The sequence below is a fragment of the Dufourea novaeangliae genome, unplaced genomic scaffold (genome assembly GCF_001272555.1).
Source record: "Dufourea novaeangliae isolate 0120121106 unplaced genomic scaffold, ASM127255v1 scaffold208, whole genome shotgun sequence".
Classification (NCBI taxonomy): domain Eukaryota; kingdom Metazoa; phylum Arthropoda; class Insecta; order Hymenoptera; family Halictidae; genus Dufourea; species Dufourea novaeangliae.
In genome coordinates, this window is record NW_015374114.1 from 860255 (window position 1) to 882115 (window position 21861).

The window sequence follows — 21861 nt, forward strand, 5'->3', positions numbered from 1 at the left end:
CGTGTCAAAGTCAGGGTCATCGGGATGCTTTTCGGAAGTTCACCCCGACTAAATTCTATTTCGATATCGAATACCCTGTCAAAACAGCGTTCAGTTGATTCCATCGGATTGTGCGTTCCATCGCGCAGCAATTAAACTCCATCGACCACGTAAACCGCGACACATTTTACACCCTGCGTTTCTTCCCCAGCGATAGAATTCATAATCCAATTTTCAGGGGTGTTCAGGTTCGTTCTTTTTTTTCGGGTTATTAATCGCAGGCGGGAATCTATCGCACGGACACGCCAATATTTCGCAAAATAGAATTGGTTGGGGGAAAAACAACCGTGAGAAGGGCGGAGGGGGTGGGTCGGAGGTGAGTCGAGTCGTAGCGGTTCGAAACGATAAATTTACGTCGTTAATTCCCCGGCAAAGCCGAATTGGTCTGCCTTTGTTGCACGCTGCCTGCCAACGGCAATAAATTCACGATTCCGATATCGGTATACCCGCTAAAAGGTTGCCGACGAATTAATAACTGATCTGGCCCTGTAGATACCGTCCCTCGGGCCGTTGGTCGATGAGACTCCCAATTACATCGCTTGCACCACGAGCCTCGTTTTCCCTTATTTCGTTAAAAATTCACCGGTCTCGATTGTCCAATTATGGAGGTGGACCGCAATCGGGGGTCGTCTCTCCGTCGTTACGAAATTGGAAATACGACGTCGCGATCGAACGAGGACAATCTTGTCGATTCCTCGGGTAACAAACGGTCTATATCCCATTCGTGAGAGTAATGAAATTTTTCGAGATTGTTCGCGAAGGAGAACGAATAACCCTCGAACGTTTTCCTCAAAGTCATTGCTTGTGGCAGTCCATACATACCTTTTGTTTTTTTTTTTTAATATTCTATAATTTAATCTAATAATTCTATTGTTGCCAATAGAAGGACGAATTCAACGACCATAGCATGATGGCATTAAAAAAAGATGCATTGACCTTGAAGAAACTCAATGTGGTGTTGTCATTTTTTCTCGTAGACTTCATTATATAAGTGTTGAAGGTTTCTTGCGAATCGCGAAAGATCATTAGGAGAGGGGTTTATCTCGATGTCCATTTCTTGTTGCATTAATTACCAAAAACCGTGGCAGGCCCAGGGGGGGCTTAGCCGTGGAAATTTATGGGGATCGCTGGGCCGTTAGCGATTGCGATCGGAGTTGCATACAATGCGAACTGTAGTTTCGAAGATTAATAATACCCCTCAACCGCGGGATTTGTCGTTCGAAGTTGTCGGTGCAGTGGGAGGGCCAGCAGGGAGAAGTTTCCGCGATTCTGTTGCTACCAAGGCGGAGGGGAATGGACACTCAAAGGCAGTTATCCCACAGAACCTTGTTGGTCTATAGTTGCACGTCGTAAATGCACCGGTGAGATTTGTAAATTGAATGTAACAAGTCGAATCAGCTTCTGGGGATCGCCAAGAGACCGTTTCGGTCAGTGTTTCGATCCTCTCCGGTTCTGCGATCGAAGTTCTTCGGATGATTAAGCGGTACAGCAACTGCAAAGCAAAGTATTATAATTTTTTTAAATTATACTATGTACATTTTTCGTTTATTTATTTTCTTAGAGTAGAATGTTCAGTGATGGATAAATGTAAAAAGGGGTAGATGAAGTGATACCAAAACGATGAATTCTTTGAATATTTTGAATATTAGATGAAAATTTTGACAACGATTTCAAATGATTTATCGTACAATCTTGATGTGAAACGTGTCTCGTTCGGTTGAGAATGAATATTCAGTTAGAATAAACAAAAACGAAATCTCATGCTGTGAAATATTTTACATTTAGACACTTTGACTGCCACCTCAGTCAAATATGCATGACATACATTGCATAGAGACTGAATTATCTAAATATCGTTACGAAATTTTGCGTAAAATTGATGCGAAACAAGAGCAACAGCTTCTAGTAACAAAATGTAAATATATTTTCAACGATTTATGTCTTGAAAAGTGATATAAAGTGTGTCTGGCTACGTACAGAATTTTTCACTGTGGCTGTCAATCTATTGTTGAAAGTATTTTTCTAACAAAAAGTATGTAATAAGCATACATGATACTCTATATGAAGATTAATGTAATATGAACGCAATTTTATTAAGCAAACTCTCACCTGTCTGACGATTTGTCCTCATCTGCTAACTTCCAGTAGAATATGCCAACCCCTGGTCAGACACAAAGTCATATGCCCATTCGACAAGCTCCACTCTTCTTTCCTTAACTTCTTAACGGATACTGACACGTATATGTCATTCCGACACTGTAATTATAAATGAAATATCCTAACAAAAAAGATATTCTACGAACTGACAGTCGTTAATATTTATAAATACATTTTATTTAAATGCAGCCGAAGAATAAAACAAAATATTTCTTCTGGTCTTAATAAATACGACCCTGAAGAGATTAACGTTCCTAAGTAAAATTATTTCAAAAACAGAGTAACCACAAATTCTATAAACACTGCAAACATTTTTTCATTGTTTAATACTAAACCTACCACGACCGATCAAATGACCGGTTTTTGACGTTCTAATTCCTATCTTTTTGAAGGGTTCCGTGAGTTTAATGTTAAGCAATTTAAAACTCACTGTATTTTCATGTCAAGGTCGATCATCGAACCGATCTATACATCACTTTTCTGATGTTCGTGCTCCATTTGTTGTATTACATAGCTCCCCACGTCCGTAAGATCTTCTCGCGAGACGATAGAAATAAAAAGGTAAGAAATGAGCAACGGAATGAGACCAGTATATCGAGCGGTAACGGGGATCGCTCCGCCGTACGTCATGTACAACACTACCACGCGAACTTTTCACGGATATTGCATCGATCTGCTGGACGCTATTGGATCCCTGGTTGGTTTCGATTACACCATCAGGAAATCGCTCGACAAACATTACGGGCACAGGGACCCTGGAAACGGCAGGTGGAACGGGATGGTCTACGAATTAATGGAGAACACATCGGACATCGCGGTGGGGCCATTATGGATCACGTCTGACAGGGCGAGGGTAAAAATATGAACATTTAACAATTCACGTTCTTCTCTGTCGTGTCCTGTTCTCACGTGAAGAAACAGTAGAAATTCCCTCCCTCTCTCTGTTTCTAGAAAATTCACGAATTGCGTTACACACGCGTAAAATTTAACAGACCGACTAGCTGTCAGTTCAGCTGTCCATAAAGTTCTCGTCGGGATCCGTGTGCGCGTGGTCCAAGGTATTCGTCTAGCTAGGGTACTTTTACCATCAGCGTTTTCGCCAGCTTTATTCAATTTCACGATCGTTAACTAAATTCACTCGCCTCCTCCGATAAGAGTTATCGCCTGCATGTACGTGAAACGGCAGTCAGAGCGTGTTAAACTGTCTTTCAAAAGAGATTTTCTCCCCACTCTGCGTGAACTATCCAAGATAAAGTGCTCGTGGGAACAATAGTAACGAATGTAACGATTATACAGAATTCAACTTTCAATGTTGAAGCTCGTTCTCCTTTCGAGCCATTCAAACCGCGAATCTCGAATTAACCCTTTCATTCTGAAATAATTTCACAATTGCAAAATACGTATTTTTTTTATACCTCTGTCTGCATTGCATAACATACAAATGATTCACAAGAACACTTTACCATTTTTGCCACTTTTCGTTCATTGCTATATGGCAAATTCTTCACTGTCATCACAGTTATACAGGGTGAAACGAATAAAACGGTTTACATTCTTCAAACTGAAGCTGATTTTTTCGCCTTCAAGGTCACTTCAAGGTCAGTGACCCCCACTCCGTATGTTCCCAGGTGATAGACTTCACGATCCCCTATCAAGGTATGACCGGTTTCGCGATAATGATGAAGAAGAGGACGAAACAGGTGTCGTTCTTCCACTTTCTGGTGATCCTGGAGATCGAGATTTGGCTGGCCTTCGCGTTCGCGTTCTTCTTGACGATATTTCTGTTGTTCATTCTCGAACGGTACTCGCCGTACAGTTATCGCAATAACAAAGAAAAATATCGGACGGAGCCGGACGATCGATTCACTTCGTTGAAAGAGTGCTTCTGGTTCGCGTTCACGTCGCTGACGCCGCAAGGGGGCGGGGATATCCCGAAAAATTTATCAGGAAAAGTAGCAGCTGCGACCTGGTGGCTTTTCGGCTTTGTCATCGTCGCCGCGTACACGGCCAATCTCGCTGCTTACGAGACTCTCGATCGGTTGGAGCGGAATATCGAGTCCATGGACGATCTGAGGAAACAGTATCGGGTCTCGTATTCGGTCGTGGCCGATTCCGCCACGTACAGGTACTTCAACAGGATGAAAATGCTGGAGGAGAGGTTCTTCAGGTACGAGTCTTGTTTACCTTTCGGTGGTAGACACTATTTATTTCATTGATGTCGATACAGACGAACGAGGATTCGATGATTGGGGCCTGATCAGTGTTCTGGTTCTCTTGAATATACAGGGTGAGTCGATAAGAACTACTATCTGAAATGATTCTGTGTCTTGAAATGTTACGTAATTCATTAAGACATTTTCCGATACGATCGATAGGTAACGAGTTATTTTAGATAGTAACTTTTATTATCTTACCCTATGTATCAATTCGAGTGTATAGAAGTGCTCATCAGAAAGTTCGGGCACTTTATTTAGAATTTATTTATTTTTAACACATAATATCTATTTCTTCGAACTTTTGATATTATACACAGATTTATAAATTAAATATGCTGATCTTCTGAACCTTTGAAGTTTCATTTAACAGTTTGGAAAAAAATATCTAAAAGGTGCATATATAAAAGTAGATGAAAATTACTTTGAATGTGATCCTACATGATTATTATCAAGGTTAATAATAAATGATTCATACATATAGCCGAGTTTGCTCGCGAGGGTACGTGTCCCTTTCCACACGTATCGATCCTCTCTAGACTTGTGTGCGTGATAGATAATATTCAGAAATGAAGATAAACGAGATCGTAGAATCATCGTGATCCTCGAACACACCTGCAAATGGTACGTCAGAGCAGGATTGGCTAACAGGCACTGGGGAAAAATGTTCGGAACAGGTTTTGGCGAGGAACGACCCTAGATGAAAATACACCGGAGTGGAACAGGTCCAAGTACGCCGTCTGGGAGTATCCCCTGGAAGATAAGTTCACGAAGATGTATTACGCGATGGAGCAAGCAGGATTCGTTCCGAGCGAGGAGCAAGCTGTGGAGATGCTCCGGAAAGTGAACCGCACGTTCGAGTTCGCTTTTATTGCGGAAACCTTTACCGTAAAATACCTGATGCTGACGAACTGTGACTTCCGACTGGTGGGCGAGGAATTCGGCAAGAAACCGTTTGCTTTCGCTGTGCAAAAGGGCTCACCGTTGAGGAAGAAGATCAACGACGCGTGAGTTGTTGAATTTCACACGATGAACATTTTCATACCTTAAAATGAATATTAATACACCCCAGACTGATTGTTTACTCTATGAATTATAATTTTCCGTGACAGAAACTACCCTCAATCTTCAAAATCAATTTTCTTATAAAAACGAAGTCTCGTATAAAAAAATTTTATTCTATATTTTCGAGCTATTGTTTCGCGTAGAATCACCCTCCACCCAATTGCACCACACGACACCCTGTATATTGCCAAATATTTAATCATTTCTGGAACAACAAAATATACTTACATTGTGCCTTGAAATACATCGTAATTACACGCTATCTATATATTTCGTTCGGCGCAGTAATGGACTTTTACACGACGAACGACATTTTAATTATAGGATCACGCGTCTGATGATTCAGGGGAAATTAAACGAGCTCGAGAAAAAATGGTGGGACGCGAACCCTTTGAGAGCGAATTGCCCGGCCGAGAAGGACTTCAACGCCGGCTACGGCCTTGACTATTTGACCGTTATGTTCTCGATGATACTCGTCGGAATACTCCTAGCCGTTCTAATACTGTGCCTCGAATATTTCCGACATTGCTGTCGACCGAGGCGACAGAACGAAAATGTGCGTCTCTTTGTCAGGCCGTTATCGACGGGCCCTAAAATACGTACCGGGTTCCGATGAAACATTCCGTAATCAAAGGGAGGAATCACGGAAAAAAAATTCACCTCTTGCTGACAATTTTTCTGTTCGCAATTTTTCAACCACGTGTGGTAAGTACGATTGAACGTACACTGCCGCTGAAAAATATAACTTTATACTAAAGGGTATTCATCCTGTTAATAAATAAAAATAAAAAATTATGGGGTCGTTCTAGTTTGAGGGTCGAAAAAGTTAGCTGTCTGAAAAATGGGGGGAAAACATCGAAACGGAAGAACAGCCGTTGTGTTCGCTCTGAACATATTATCCACTCGTTCCCGCGAATTAGCCTGTCAAGTTGCAACAAAACGGGGCGAAACGTTGCCCGTTTTCCAGTGAACGCGGCGTAAATTTCGTGATTTTCCGTGTTTACGGCAATTAGCTAATCCGTTCTCCAATGAGAAATCCTTCCGAGGTTGACACGAAAATCGATACACCTCTTCCCTAGTTTCGTTCTTTTTTCTCCCTGCGCACAGTTGTGTAAATATCGCGAGATAGAATCTTCCTCGATGGAACGAACGAAAAACGAAAAGTTGACATTTCTGTACGTTTCCTCCACGAACGTATTTATCTTTGTTCTTCCAGGCCTATCGTCGTGACAGAATCTACCAAGATAATATCCCACGCTTTACCCTGCTCAAACACGAGTTCCCATTAAGGAAAGGGCCACACCAACGGACAAATCAAGCTTCATAAAAGCCACACAGGATAAGTGGAATCGTCTAATTGATCGCAACCCTGTTGAATTTTCAATTAACAGCCACACGAGTCCTTCCTCGTGATATTTACTGTTTGTTATCAAATCCTTCCGAGAAGCCTTTCAATATTTCCATCGTGAACTTTGGTCTTTCACTTTGAAGTGTTAATTCGCACCTCTGGTAAATAAACTAAATACATCGCAATATCGTATCATTCGATAAATCCTCAAGCTCGCAGTGACGCAAATTGAATCGTCGAAACGATATTTCGCTCAAGAAAATCGGCTCCGTGAATCATTCACGAGGCGTCCCGGTCACGAAGGTGTATCGATGACGGGGCCAGGTCGAAATGAAACTTTGAAACGTTGTTGCGTCGTGGAAAAACCAACCGATCGACCGTTCAATTACCCGATAACAGGATCTCGAGGCACGCGACCACCACTCCGCCATGCAAATTCCCTCGGCGATCGTGTCGCGATCGCCTGTACGCGTCGAGGAACCGTTCAGTCGTCAGAAATGATCGAGAATAATTTTTTTGTTCTCGTCAGAGGACGTAAAAAAATACACGCGGGAGAAAAATGGAAAGGAAACGATCGCGTTGCTGCGAAGAAATTGACTAGGTCATCCCCCCGGGCAACCGATGGACAAACAGAAATAAAATAGAACAAGAGAGCCACCCTTGTGTGTTGTCTCTCTCTGGGTTTCGAGACTGACAGTCGGTTCGCCGATTTCCGCACGCTATATCCATCGCGGACGCGACATCCATTCGATCAAAAACGTCTATAGACGTTCGTCGATCGCCTGTTACCGCGAGACAGCTGTAACTTCCAACGTCCAGCCTTCCACGTTGAATAAAGAAGTGCTGCACGTGATTTCGTCCGCTTCGAGGAATCGTTTTTTCTTCTTTGTTTTCTGATTGCGATATGAGACCCGTGTATTTTGCGGTCCTAGTGTGCGGTTTCCTCGGTCTTTGCGGCGAATTTCCGGTCCGTGGGCAAGGAAACATTGTGGCTGATAGAGAATCGGCCACGAAGACCAGGCCTGTTAATCTTTGTAAGTACAGCGAACCTTCGATTAATACTCGGGACCGCTTTGGAACAGTTATCGTAGAGGGTATAAAGTTTTTCACCTCGTTAAAGTCCACCAAAATTCGAGTTCGTTTCGATTAATCAGGACTGCCCTAAAACCTACTCTATTATATACAGTGACTCATAAGTTTCTCCACAAAAAGTTGTCCGAATTCTATTTCAAACTTAAGGAAAATTTATCACAAAACTATGATAAAAGTAATGATGAAAACAATATATAATTGAAAATTACGTAAACGTTTGGACACCTAAAATTTTCATTTTCAAAAGTATGTGAACAAATGTTTAGTAGAGTCACTGTATACACGCTCTGACTATTTCTGATCATTTCTATCACTTCCCACTCAGTCATCGTGAACGATGACACCAACAGGATAGCGAACAAAAGTTTCACAGCTGCCCTGAAGATGATCAAGGAAAAGCATCCGACCTATCTAGGTAGAGTCTGGACGATAGAAATCAACGAAACTGACCTGAACGACACGCTGGACCGCATCTGCAACACCTGGGAGTCCGCAGTGAACGGAGGCGGTACGAAAGTACCAGATTTAATTCTGGACGGGACGACAGCTGGCCTAGGGGCGAAGGTAACGAATTCGTTCACAGCTGCCCTGGGGATCCCCACGTTATCCGCTCAATACGGCCAAGAAGGTGATCTGATCTACTGGAGGGATCTGAACGCGGATCAATTGGACTATCTGGTCCAGGTGATGCCGCCAGCGGACTTGATACCGGAAGCGGTACGAAAGATCGCCATCCAGTTGAACATAACGAACGCGGCAGTTCTGTACGATCGCAATTTCGTGATGGACCACAAATACAAGAGTCTGTTATTAAACGTCCCAACGAGACACGTGATCAACGAGGCTTCCCAACATACGAAAGAGATAAGAAGACAGCTGACACGATTAAGGGACCTGGACATCGTGAACTACTTCATCCTAGGGGACGAGAACACGATAAACGTGGCTCTGGAAGCAGCCGAGTCTTTGAATTTCACCGGTAGAAAGTACGGTTGGTTCATTCTGACGCTCGAGTCTGATGTCTGGCCTAGATGCGAGTGTCGGAACATAACCGTTCTGTTCATGAGACCGGAAGCTAGCAACCCAATGAAATCCGTGGTGGAAGCTTCTCTGCCCAAACCGATCGTATCGTCGGCTTTCTATTACGATCTGCTTTATCTAGCCGTGCGGGCGATGAAGTTAGCGTTGGACGACGGTGAATGGCCCCTTAACCCGGAACAGATCACCTGCGATGAGTACAACAACACCAACACACCGGAGAGAGGGTTCGACTTCTTGGGGAAGCTAAAAGCAGCTTATAAAGACATTACGCCTACTTACGCGGGTATTCGATGGGGATCGAAGAACGGGGAGCATCGTGCCATGTTCGAGATGTCGATTCACTTGGTGAACATCGAGGAGGGAGCGGTTTCCTCGATGGTTAGCGGATCTTGGAACGCCAGTGTCACCGCGCCTTTACAGGCAAGTTTGACCGTCGATCGATCCCTTCTGAACCTTTTCGCTGTCGTTATTTTCACCTTATCGCACGGAGATTCCCATGAACATCTTCCTGCTCTAAACTTCGTCTTGTACACGGTCGAAGAAATTCACTTTTGAAAGATACTTCGTGACGCGCACACTTTGGTCGCGGAGTTCGTCTGCACGCGTGGTGAAAGCGTCGAGCTTTCTGGAACGTTACCGCTCGAATAACGATACAAATGAACGGTTTAATTTCAGTAAGTGCTTGTTTTAAAATTTATAGGGTATATAATCGATGGGACGAATTGATATAGAAGACCGTGCGTGACATTATCCGAGGGGAATTGGGTTGGTTTATTGATCAGTGAAACAAAATGGCGGTTTTGAGTCACGCGAGGATCAGTTGGCCGGATACTCGAATGTTTTGTTTATTTATATAATAAGGAATAATAATTGAGTTATATAATATACAATGATATAAGTATTAAATTTACGAGACGATAATAGATATTTTAGAACTAGAATAATAAAGAAATAATAACAACTTGGGTCGAATACGATCTGGACCTTGCCATTAGAGGGTTAATTTTACGAAGTATAATTTTTAATAATATAACGGAATATTACATTTATTTCCAGCCAAGTTGACACAAATATCGGATATTTTACATTTTTTTAATAAACCCCGCAGGTCGACGATGTTATCGTTTTGAACGCGTCGTTACACTTAACAAAAATTACTTCCCCATTCGTAGCGAGCCGGGAGGGTAAATTAGAGCTCAAACAATTTCTTATCCCTGACCCTCCCCTGGCCACTGCTGTGGCCATATCCTTGACACGCGGTCGACTAACGTTTATTTTCACAAGTCACTGATAACGACGAACGCTGATGAAGATAGCACATGCAACTTTATTTGTTTATTCGATATATCAAGCGAAACCCTTCATCCACGTAAACATGTTCCGGCGCTCGTGGCTGTTATTTCGCGTCGAATATTCCGAGGACTCTGTTCTTTCATCCGACTCGAGTCTCCGTGTACGTGGAATTCTCCGCAAAAATCGTAGAAAAATAACTCACGTAATTCGTTCGTATACTTTCCAAATTACAATTAACACTTCGTTGGCGAGAGGGTTTTTGTGCTTGCAAATATAAAGCTTGAGATATTCTGAAAATATTTAGAAACTACTATTTAACTTTTGTTTGTCAAACTTCATATAATAGGAAAAGTAATTTTATTTATTTTTTACTATTCTCGTTCTTATTTAAGAAAGACGTACTACAGTAAATCTTTCCTCACCGAGGAGCCTTCGAACACACATCCGACACCAAAGTGTTAAGTGTACAAGTTTTTCTGCAATTTCAATGCTATAACGATAGAACTTAACCCCTTGCCCTATAACATCGAGTAAGATTCGTATTGACGATTTCAAAATCGATTCAACAAAGAAGAATATTATATTCATCAAAGAAGAATAGAAGTGAAACGCCACGTTACTGACATTAATATTTAACTTTTACAGTAAAAATACAGTTCGAATAAGTACAGAATTCCTTTCGTTTCTGGGGAATTATCGACGAGAATGTTATCCTAGAGTCTGCAGACGTCAAGAAAATCGTAGGGCAAAGGGTTAACATGGAGGGGGCTCTGAACTCATCGCCAATTTTACTCCCCTGCAGCCCCAACCATGGCAATATAGTTAGAGTCCACTGTAACTTGTTCGTCTTTCAATTTTCTCTACGAGTTTGAACCGTCTAAATGGCTAAACTTCCCATTCATTAATCTCCACACCCCATAAGCCCCAAAATATACCGAGTGAACAAACAACCGAAACCACGGAATTCTACGTTTTATGAAGGTGACGAACAACGAGCTGATGAACACCACCGCGGTGAAGAGTTATCGTGTGGTCACGGTGCTTCATCCCCCGTTCGTGATGTACAACGAGAAAACGAACGAGTATTACGGTTTCTGTATCGATCTGCTGAACGAGATCAAGGAGACGGTCGACTTTCAATACGAGATCCGCGAGGCAGAGGACAAACTCTACGGGAATTTGAATCCGAACGGTACCTGGAACGGGATGATGAAAGAGCTGATCGAGAAACGGGCGGACATCGCTCTCAGTTCTCTTTGGGTCACCGCTGAGAGGGAGAGGGTGGTCGATTTCACGGTGCCTTATTACGATCTCGTCGGACTGTCGATTATGATGCTGAAAACGAAAACGTCCACGTCGTTGTTCAAGTTTCTCACCGTGCTGGAGAACGAGGTTTGGTTCTGTATACTGGCCGCCTATCTTTTCACCAGCGTTCTATTGTGGATCTTCGATCGTTGGTCGCCGTACAGTTATCAGAACAACAGAGAGAAATACAAGGACGACGATGAGAAACGGGAGTTCAATTTGAGGGAGTGTTTCTGGTTCTGCATGACCTCGTTGACCCCACAGGGGGGCGGCGAAGCGCCGAAGAATCTCTCGGGCAGACTGGTCGCTGCTACGTGGTGGCTGTTCGGTTTCATCATCATCGCCTCGTACACGGCGAATCTAGCGGCGTTTCTGACCGTCTCCCGATTGGAGATACCGATCGAGACGTTGGAGGATCTCAGCAAACAGTACAAGATTCAGTACGCGCCGGTGGTTAATTCGCCTGCTTATATTTATTTCAAGAGGATGGCCGCTATCGAATGGAAATTTTACGAGTAAGTGAGGATCGTTTTTCTGCGTATAACATAGACGTAGGCAGTGGGAGGGGGTATTTGTCATCCCTGGAGGGCAAAAAGTCGCCTTTTTCCTACCCTAGAGAAAAATGGATTTTGCTCCCCCTAGAGAAGAAAAATATTATATCATAATATTTAAACTAATATTTTATACGTAAAAGTAAATCTAACATCTGTTTAAAGTAATATGAAATTTATGAATGGCAAACAAAAAAATAGGGTATTCCATTCAAAAGAACGTTACCATTAGATTCACTGTGTATTATTCGAATTAAAATTCTGCCCAACTCTGTGGTTAACATACCGTACTCGACGAACGATTGCATGCAATTTAGAATATGGAAAGAGATGAGCCTAAACGACAGCCTGTCGGACGTGGAGAGGGCGGATCTAGCGGTCTGGGACTATCCCGTGAGCGACAAATACACGAAAATGTTGCAAGCCATGGAGGAGGCCGGCTTTCCGGCGACGACCGAAGAGGCTTTGCGGCGTGTACGCCGTCTCGACTCGAACAACGAGTTCGCTTATATCGAGGACTCGACGACCATCAAGTATCTCACCATGACGAACTGCGATTTGGTTCAAGTGGGGGAGGATTTCTCGAGGAAACCGTACGCGATCGCGGTTCAACAGGGATCCCCGTTGAAGGATCAGTTCAACAACGCGTACGTAAACAGTATTCTCCTGTATCGCGGCGGTGGTTCGACAAGAGATTGTCGAGGGATTTCCGGTGACATATTCCGGTATTTCTCGATTCGTGTTTTTGAATGTACCGGATTTTTAATGTATAATGTATCGTAAGTTCAGCTTGTATTTGTAACATTGAAATTAGGGATCTTAGATTCCGATTCGATTCTTCAGAAGATTGATTCACTTCGGTAACATGTCACTGGTATGTATAGGAGATACACTAATGGCCAAAAGTATGGGACCAGGTCTGAGAATTAAAGAAAGAGGAAAATATTATTCTACAAAGAGTTAATGAAGGTGAAGTGTTAAAATTGATGGAAATTAATTTGTATATGTATACTGATTCCGTAACTTTTATTTTGTCGTAATAGAATAATGAGTTTGTGTTCCATCAATTATGAACTATGATCTCATACTTTTGGTCGGTAGTGCGTGTGTTAAACATGGCGATGACGTGTTACCCAAACTAGATAACACATGATGCCTTGAAGACGGCTTAAAGACGCCTTAGACCTAAAATAGCCGTAAAATAGGCGTCTTTAATGCGTAATGTGGTATCTGGGAAGGGAATCAATCTTCTGAAGAATCGAATCGGAATAGGACATCCCCAATTAAAATTCGAAACGTGTTTACGAAGAGAATCTACTGTCTTAGGATTCTGATTCTGTTGAACAAACGGAAGTTGGAGAAACTGAAGGACAAATGGTGGAAGAAGAACCCCGAGAGGAAGGATTGCGACGCGGAGAACAGCCAAAGCGACGGCATAAGCATCCATAATATAGGCGGTGTCTTCGTGGTTATATTCCTTGGCATTATTTTTGCTTGTTTCACGCTAGCGTTCGAGTATTGGTACTATCGGCACCGGGCGAAAATCACCAAAATCAATCGAAACAGCCCTGTCAAAGGGAAGATCACAAAAGTGAAGCCGTTCACGTTCAACCTACAACCCGCGCCCACTCAAGCTTTCCAAAAATCGCAATTCAGATCGAGATTCTAAATCTTTTCAACTGGAATCACTATTTCGCCAAGGTTTTCCATCTGTTTTCTAAAGATTTGTACATAAACGTGATCGGGCCATCGTGATTTTGCTAGAATATTTTTACTTACCGTAAGATGTTATATCGTTCAATTGATCTCACCAAAGCCATGCCAATATTGCTATTTTATCCAATTCTGGCCTAGGGGCGAAAGGGAAATTGAGTTGGAGGAACGAGGTGAATAATGAATGACGTCAGCGTTTGCAATGCCTTTATTTGGATACTCCCTTCGCGTACATTATTTCGCGCAGAGTATACATATGCCGATTTTCTCTTTCTTTCTTTTTTTTCTTCCCCCATATTTTTTCGCGTGTTCCATAATTCCGTTTCGCATCGCATGCTTCGCGTACGACACCATTCGTTCGTGAACAATCCTTTCTCCGTGTCGTCGTTTCAACGTTGTCTGAACATACAACTCGTTTCGTTCGACCACATATTTTCATCCTTGTTTCTCTCTCGTTTGGAAAGGCATTTCGTCGTTCCCTAATAACATTTTTTCTTGCACGCTACACGTCGGTCGGCCCCTTCTTCTTCGCACTTTGCCGTCGCCTCGATAGGCGGTGGGGACCCCGCGAGCTCTCGCCCGTTCCTCCGAGTTACAAGTTTCTTTCATTTAATCTTTTTTTTTTTTGTTTGTTTAAATTCTTTTTTTCTTTCTTTTTTCCACATGTACGTTCTCAGTTATCCGATATATTTCCTCTGAGGGAGCACAGGAAAAGCATTGGATACTGTGGTGTGGGAGGTGAGGATTGGTTTCCTTCGAAACATTTGGGATCCGGTTGGACAGGGACGGGATGGTGGAACAGGGGAGATGGTTAGGATATTAAATCTTCTAGGAAGTTAAATTATAATTAGGGGACATACAATTAAGATAATCCATTAATAATTACGAAAAAAAACAACAATAAAATAGAACAGTATTTCGACGATGGTTTTTCGTGGTTCAATTGTCGTACGGCACTTTATATAATCGTTTATACCTCCACTTCTTACTTCTTTTTTTCTTTCTTTCTTTTACTTCGTTTTAATTTTTTTGCGTTTGCTTATATATACATATATAAGTACACCGTCCTTCGAATTTTACCGCTCTTCGTTTTTCCTCAATGGCGGCACACATTCCGTTTTCTGGGGGCATGTGTTCTTTCTTTTAAATTTCTCTTGGTACACACATAGCTTTTACACTCCTTTCTATCTCTCTTTCATTCTCCCTCTTACTTCCACTTATATTTTTGCAATGCATCCAATGAAACTCGCACGGAACGCCTGTACATCGGACGAGAAACAGAAAGAAAAAAAAGGAAAACTCTGCTCTCTACTATATCTCTATTAGAAAATCAGCGCACTAATTTTTTTGCGTTTGTTTCTTTGTTTTCTCTCTCTCTCTCTCTCTCTCTCTCTCTCTCTCTCTCTCGCGCGCGCGCGCTCTTCGATCTCTCGTATCGAAAGTTTACATGAAATTATTTAACAAGCTACAAAAAAAAACGAAATCTCGTTGACTACTTTCTCTCGATACAATTTTTTTTTCGTTTTGAATTTTCTTTCTCGCTAGCGGGCATACGCACGCGCGTGCGTGCGCGCGCACGCATCACACACATACACACACACACGCCCGCGTGCTCGCTTTCTCGTCGTTTAAACACTGCGTAACATATAGAATTTACTTTTTTTTTTTACTTTGTTCCGTTTCACTTTTTTCCTTTATTTGTCAAAGGGTTAATGATAATTATCTAAATGAACGTTTAATATTTCTTTTCGTTTCGCTTCGCTCGTGTATTTGCTTTGCGTTACGTGTTATACTTTTTTATTTTTCTTTACTTGTTTTTTTCTCGTTTAACGACAACGGGGGATACTTTTTTTTCGTTTATTATTATTATTACTATTATTTATTATTATTATTTATTATTATTAATGGCGCCGTCTTGGATACATGCATAACAAATTCCACATGCCAAGAGGCTCCCCCCTCTGTCGTGTTCACGTTTTAAAACGGTTTGCGTCTTCGTCTTGGGAACAAAAAAACATGTGCTAAACATAGCTAAACCTCGGATCTCCAGTCATTAGAGCATTTCATTACGCTTTTTCTTTAATATATATATATATATATATATATATATATATATCTTTAGCAACTCGTTATTTATCCAGTTCATAAGGTCAACGGACGCAAAGTCGTCAGAGGCTGGCATCCGAAGCTGCTACTGTGCCTTCTATCGAAAAAAACACATTAAACACGTTAAATGATGCAACTGACCAAGGACTCAGACCATACGTTCTACGCTATGCTAAATCGCGCGCTTCTAACAGCAAAAAAACAAAAAGCCGATGGATAGTGTCGAAGAGAACCAATGAAGAATTTCATCCGTTAATATTCTTCGGGATAATATTTTAATTTCATAACATACTGCTACATACTACGCTATCGATTATGCATACGTATATACATATACATATGTATATGAATATTGGTATTTATACGTACATGTTACAATAGAGGCGTGAACTTGAGAGGGGTCTTCCTACTTGAACGATTAAAAATTTTAACGAGAAGAAACTTAAATTTATCTTAGCCCTCTAAAGTAGGACGATCATTTAGTGTGTACGTTTGTTTCAGTTGGAACAAACTCAATTGTCTATACAAGGTCATGGATCATGAACCCTGTTCTTATGCTATACTTAAACTCTGTGCTTTAACGACAGATGGCGTAACAAAATACATGTTGGAAGTAATGCCTTCGCAATTATTCGCGTTCATTAACAATATCGTCATTAGTAAACGTACAAACTTTTTGCAGTTCACACATTTACCATAACATATACATACGTCACACGCCTATTTCAGTATCGTGTTATATAACGGCAAACAGGAAAAAAAACGGTATTACTTCGAAATTTCTACAGCGCGAAATGTCCTAACGATTAACAAACAACATAAATTTTGTTTCTAATAGTTGGCCAATACTCTTTGGTCTAATAGTACGCTTGTACCTCCGAACGATGAAGGTTTTTCGTAAAGTCCTTAAAGGAACAACGTAACGATAACACGTCCCTTAAATGAGTCCAACGTGGCCGAATGATGCACAGCGTGAACAAAAAAAGAAAAAAAGAAAAGAAAAAGAAAATAAAGCCGTCGTGAAACTATATAACGTGAGTTCTCTTAGTGTCGTGTAGATTTTACCTTTTCCTATCATTGTGCAGAGGTACATTCGATCGTACCCAGCCCAGTTGACCCAATGCATAGCAATCTTTCTCGACTTTCTCCTCTTCGCGAATAACAGTATCTTCTACTCCGACCGGAGTATAATGGAAATGATCCTGCTCGGAGAGAATTCTGCGTTTGACCGGAGATCGAATGGGCTCGGTTTGTATGCACTTGTCGCATTGACGCACCCTGAACTTCAACGTTAAATTCGACGATGCTGGAGGACTCGGTGAGTCATTCTCCCGATACTCCATGTATGGGCTCTCTCCGCCAGGTAGATATAACAAGTTTCCTGACTCAGATCTGCGATACGCGACCCGCTCTACGGTATTGTTCACCGGAAATGTAGTCCCGTCGGCCCACTGACCGTCATCCTTTATCGGACGAAAGTGTGTGCGAGGGGAAATTAGCAAATCCTCGTCCGGTTCTGGAAGGCTTTTCACCTTTAGATTTGAACGGGTCTCTTTGCGTGTTCCAATGGGTGTTTTACGTGGTGCGACTGGAAAGAAGCAGCTACCTGTCTGCGGACTGTGGCCCAAGGCAGCCAAATTGCTGCCGAGCCCTTTCCAACACCAAGATCCATCCATAGCTGAGTCAGACCAGTTAATGTTGTTCTCTGAAATGGTATCATTTCGAATATTTACTCATATCCATTTGCCAACGGTACAGTTGGTGTAAACTAACTTATACACGCGATAATAGAACGAAAACCATAATGAAAGACACATTTGTAGCACGACACAGATATAGAACAATCTACGTCTAACTTAATGTGCATACATTTTACTTACATTTCAGAACCATCTCCTATCCGTTAGATATACTTAAGTCAATATTACTATATCGTGATACTCATAGATTATAGAAGATCTTTAGATACTAACCTGATTTAGTTTTGTTACTACATTCATCCGTATAATCCTCGATACTGATTAAATCGATGTCCCATGGAATGAGCGGCGAGTCGTCCACGATTGATTCCTGGTACGGTGTGTCAGTAGCATAACCATTGTCCGAGGTGGATAAAGTAAAGATTGTCTCGGTGGTGTCTGTCGGCCAAAGGGGTCCTGAAGGTATAGAGAGAGTAGGAGCTGCCCAGATAGAAGCTGTGTCCTGTGCATTGCCCGGTCCTGTATCCCAAAGTGCTTCCAAGCTCTCGTCAAACTTTGCTTGCAATTGTGCCAATCTCAGCTGATCCAATTCCAATTCGCGCTCTTTTTCTCGTTCACGTTCCATTGACTTTACAAATCCGAAGCTCTGTTTTCCCTCTAATCTTTGTGTGTCAATGCTCTATACAAACCAACGAAAACCATAATCAGAAGAAGTCTTTAACAATATATCTTGTACAAAATCTAACGTTACATAATACTTACTATAGACATTTTAGTTTTCTTATTGCGAGACTTATTGTTGTTCTTGTTATTATTATAGTTAACCCCGTTGATTTGATTATTATTGTTGTTATTATTACTGTTGATGATGTTGTTGTTGTTGTTGTTGTTGTTGTTTGCAACGATCCTGTCTTTTCTTTGGGAAACTTTTTTTAGAGTTGTCGGTTGTAAAGCAGGGAATGCTGCATAGTATCTGAGAGCTCTGTCACGAGGTGTAAGCGACTCTAAGCTTGTTTTGCTTTCACAGTCAGATTTCTTGGATTCATCTTCCTTGTCGCTTGATCCACCGCCTTCCAAATCGCGTAATTTCATACATAATTCATCGACCAGTGTTTCCACTCCACATTTCTATGTAGTTAAAATGATATACGTGTTATTATTAATGAAACAAAAGTATATTGTTTTCACAAAGTGATGAAACACAATTAACGACACTCACATTATCGGCAGCACTTGTGAGACATTGCACAACAGCACGTCTCTGTTCTCTATCTCCTTGTGTCGGCAGCTTTGCTTTAGGTCGGGCACGTATACGACGTCCCCCGTTTCTTCCTGAACCGATTGCTTCTTCCGGAGGACTCAGGGCCGAGTCGGGGTGGCGTAGTAGGCTGAGTACAAATCGCGAGTACGCAATTGGGTCTATTCCCAATGCGTCCAAGCGTGCCTCTAGCCACTGGCGCAACTCCTCCTCGGCCCTTGTACCAAACACTTCACCACCCCCAGGGGACGCCGCTATCCCAACCAGGTGCAATGCTGGATTCCTCATTTCCTCTTATTAAAGTACCTCCTAGACCCAAGAACTTTCACAGACTCCACTACCTCCAGGGTGATCATCTTCTCTCCTTAAAAGTCAAACGAATATTAATATAATGCGCAACAATGAAGATCGACGAAGGAACATGTGTACGAAATCAAATTACCTATTTACAATAAAGTTACTGTATTATATTATTGTCCTTTAATGTTTCAATTTTTACTGAATCCACCACCTTGACATTTACAAGCTTGATAAATGTTATTTTGCTTCTCTTCCTTGTAATTTCTTGCTTTTTATTGTATTACCCACGCTCGGTGGTAGTTTTCTTATAATTTCAGTTACGTTGATTAAAAATTATTTACTTCTTGTGCACAGGTGGTGGATATTTTGTGGAAATGAGGCTGGCAGGTCTTAGTGAAGGATAACAAGTATAGTTTCCTTCCCATTTTGACACTGAAATTTCATAATGTTCTCCAATTATTCTTATGGATATTCTTAATGTGCAAAAAAGAAAATACTTGATAAATAAATAAATGCATTCAATTCTTGTTTCATTATTCTCATTTATTTGTACGATCAAAAAATATAAACAAACAAATTTTGTGCAATACATTGACAACGTTAATATCCTTGCACACATTATAAACTTAAATCTACCACAAAAAAAAGTCATTGTTACATTCCTTACATAAGCAGTATATTAACTATTAGTTGTGTAAAACTGTCACTTTCATACTATATAATTCTAAATAAACGTTAATGTCAATACAATAACTTATATATCATCTAAAACAGAAGCTACATACAGTAGTCCCCGCTTAATTGACGCAGACTCAAGTCCACGTTGCGACAGTTATCGAGGGTGGTAAGTGTTTCAAGAATTGTCATCTGTGTTATCATTCTCCGATTCGCTCGCTTTTTGAGCGCGTCGGAGACGCGAGTGAGACATATTCAGTGTGAGTGAAATAGAAAGAAAGGTTCAAACTGCTGTTTTACGATGTGTAGCACGGATAACGTGGACGCTGGCTCTGTGGAAGCAGTTCCAGGAATTGGTGGAGATGACTCCGCGTCAATTAAGCGGGGGAAAAAATGCATCTATTAAGCGGGAACTACTGTACAAACAAAAAATATTTATGAAACAAGTCTAAACCAATATTTCATTGCACTCTAAACAACGAGTGTAATTAGTGTTTGTGATAACTCGGAATGTTGTTAAATATACATATATTGCACATACAAAGAAGTGCAACGTGAAATGAGTCACAGATTACCCGCACGATGATTAGAAATCGACTGGCAAATACTGTAATTTTTAGATAAAGTAGCAAGTTAATCACAGATTATGTTTGTTCTTGAATGCAACAGAGATTATTAGACACACGAAACGTCACTGAAACCCAGACTTCGCAATTCTAAGTGAAGACGATGTTTACTTGTCGGACAAATAAATTTGGTAATTTACAAAAAATTCTAGCTCTGTTAGAAAACATAGAAAATCCCTTTAATCACTGTAATTAAAATACCCCAATATTATGATTTTGAGTGTCCCCAAACGTCGCGCGATAACATGTATTGCGAACTTTTTTTGCGCGTAACGTACAACGCAGTTAGAAGCACTCGTTTACGTTAGAAGCTATGAAGTCACGTTGCACGAGCCGTGGATCCAAGAACACATATTCCACGTCGTGACTTAGAGGGACAAGTTATGGACATTGCATTGAATAACGTGGGGACGAGATCAGTAGCGAAGGACGTTCGACAGCCGTTATCAAACACTGTCAAATACGTTTATCACGGGATTACGCGGCGCGAAAACTATGTACGTAATGGACAGAGAATTCCCAGAATTTTCTCGCACGTATCATCAACCAGCTTCGTCCACTGGATAGATGTCTCTCAAACTGATGCACAAAACACAAACTGCAATTTCGAACGCGATTTGCTGCACCACAGCTGTCTATGTATATGGATATGTTGGCAGACGCATCGCACGAGCAATGCAAATAACCTTGCCTGATTGCGCTATGCGTTTCGCCTGAGTCATAGGCTCTCACGTCGAAACGTCGAAACTGCGTGACGTTACGAAACGAAAACAAACCCTTTTCTAGTATGGTCGGGCACTGTCAACACGAGTCAAAACGACAACCACTTCTACTACGACGGATAAACGTAATTGTTCGAATTTTGACGTACCTGCATGCCTCGAGAGATGATTTTCACCCCGGCCTCTCTTCTACACACCCCACTCACAGAAAAACATGGCGGCTACTAAAGCTTTGGTGCCCCTCCCCCTTTCTGCAGCTGGTAATTGGTCAGATCTTGCACAAGATTTCAAATGCGTTCCTCAATCCATTCTTTCTGCTCCTGTCCCGTCTGTGTTTGATTTGCAATGACTCAAGCTGCTGTTCATTGTTCAATTATGGGTTCTAATAATCCACTAGAGATTTCTATAGTTTGTTTGTAAAATGAAATCGAATTGCGTATAATGGATTTCGAAAGATAAGTACGCCGAAAAAATACATTGGATGAAATGTCTACTCCTATACCTCGTCTGTGGTATAAGGCTTGACTTATCACATTACGGAACTTCATGACCCTAGGAATCTGTAATAAACCTACCAGCTAAGTAGTACCTATCGTTTGTCATTAGATGACGCTACTATATCATTTGTAGTTGTGATAGAAATGATGGGATATAGCG

At 41.5% G+C, this 21861-nt stretch overlaps 3 protein-coding genes across 5 annotated transcripts; 2 read left to right on the forward strand and 1 right to left on the reverse strand.

Moving 5' to 3' along the window:
- Positions 1 to 3872: 3872 nt before the first annotated feature.
- On the forward strand, positions 3873 to 6090 carry LOC107190889 (glutamate receptor ionotropic, kainate 2-like). The gene is made up of 3 exons (XM_015579775.1): positions 3873 to 4363; positions 5087 to 5416; positions 5799 to 6090. Exons 1-3 carry the CDS (start codon positions 3873 to 3875, stop codon positions 6088 to 6090), a joined length of 1113 nt encoding a protein of 370 aa, XP_015435261.1.
- A 1636-nt stretch (positions 6091 to 7726) lies between these two features.
- Positions 7727 to 13773, forward strand: LOC107190960 (glutamate receptor ionotropic, kainate 2). The gene is made up of 5 exons (XM_015579877.1): positions 7727 to 7856; positions 8240 to 9375; positions 11230 to 12068; positions 12422 to 12751; positions 13431 to 13773. The coding sequence occupies exons 1-5, from the start codon at positions 7727 to 7729 to the stop codon at positions 13771 to 13773; spliced, it is 2778 nt and encodes a 925-aa protein (XP_015435363.1).
- A 1446-nt stretch (positions 13774 to 15219) lies between these two features.
- On the reverse strand, positions 15220 to 21422 carry LOC107191036. Of its 3 annotated transcripts, none has more exons than XM_015579983.1 (7): positions 21354 to 21422; positions 19324 to 19613; positions 18843 to 19245; positions 18386 to 18751; positions 17897 to 18302; positions 16989 to 17628; positions 15220 to 16020 (listed from the first exon to the last, which is right to left on the reverse strand). In XM_015579983.1, exons 3-7 carry the CDS (start codon positions 19167 to 19169, stop codon positions 15960 to 15962), a joined length of 1800 nt encoding a protein of 599 aa, XP_015435469.1. In that variant the 5' UTR covers positions 19170 to 19245; positions 19324 to 19613; positions 21354 to 21422; the 3' UTR covers positions 15220 to 15959. The 3 variants fall into 3 exon arrangements, with proteins under 3 accessions (XP_015435469.1, XP_015435467.1, XP_015435468.1); XM_015579981.1 differs by lacking the exon at positions 15220 to 16020 and adding an exon at positions 16717 to 16859; XM_015579982.1 differs by lacking the exons at positions 15220 to 16020; positions 21354 to 21422 and adding exons at positions 16717 to 16859; positions 20684 to 20842.
- Positions 21423 to 21861: the final 439 nt, after the last annotated feature.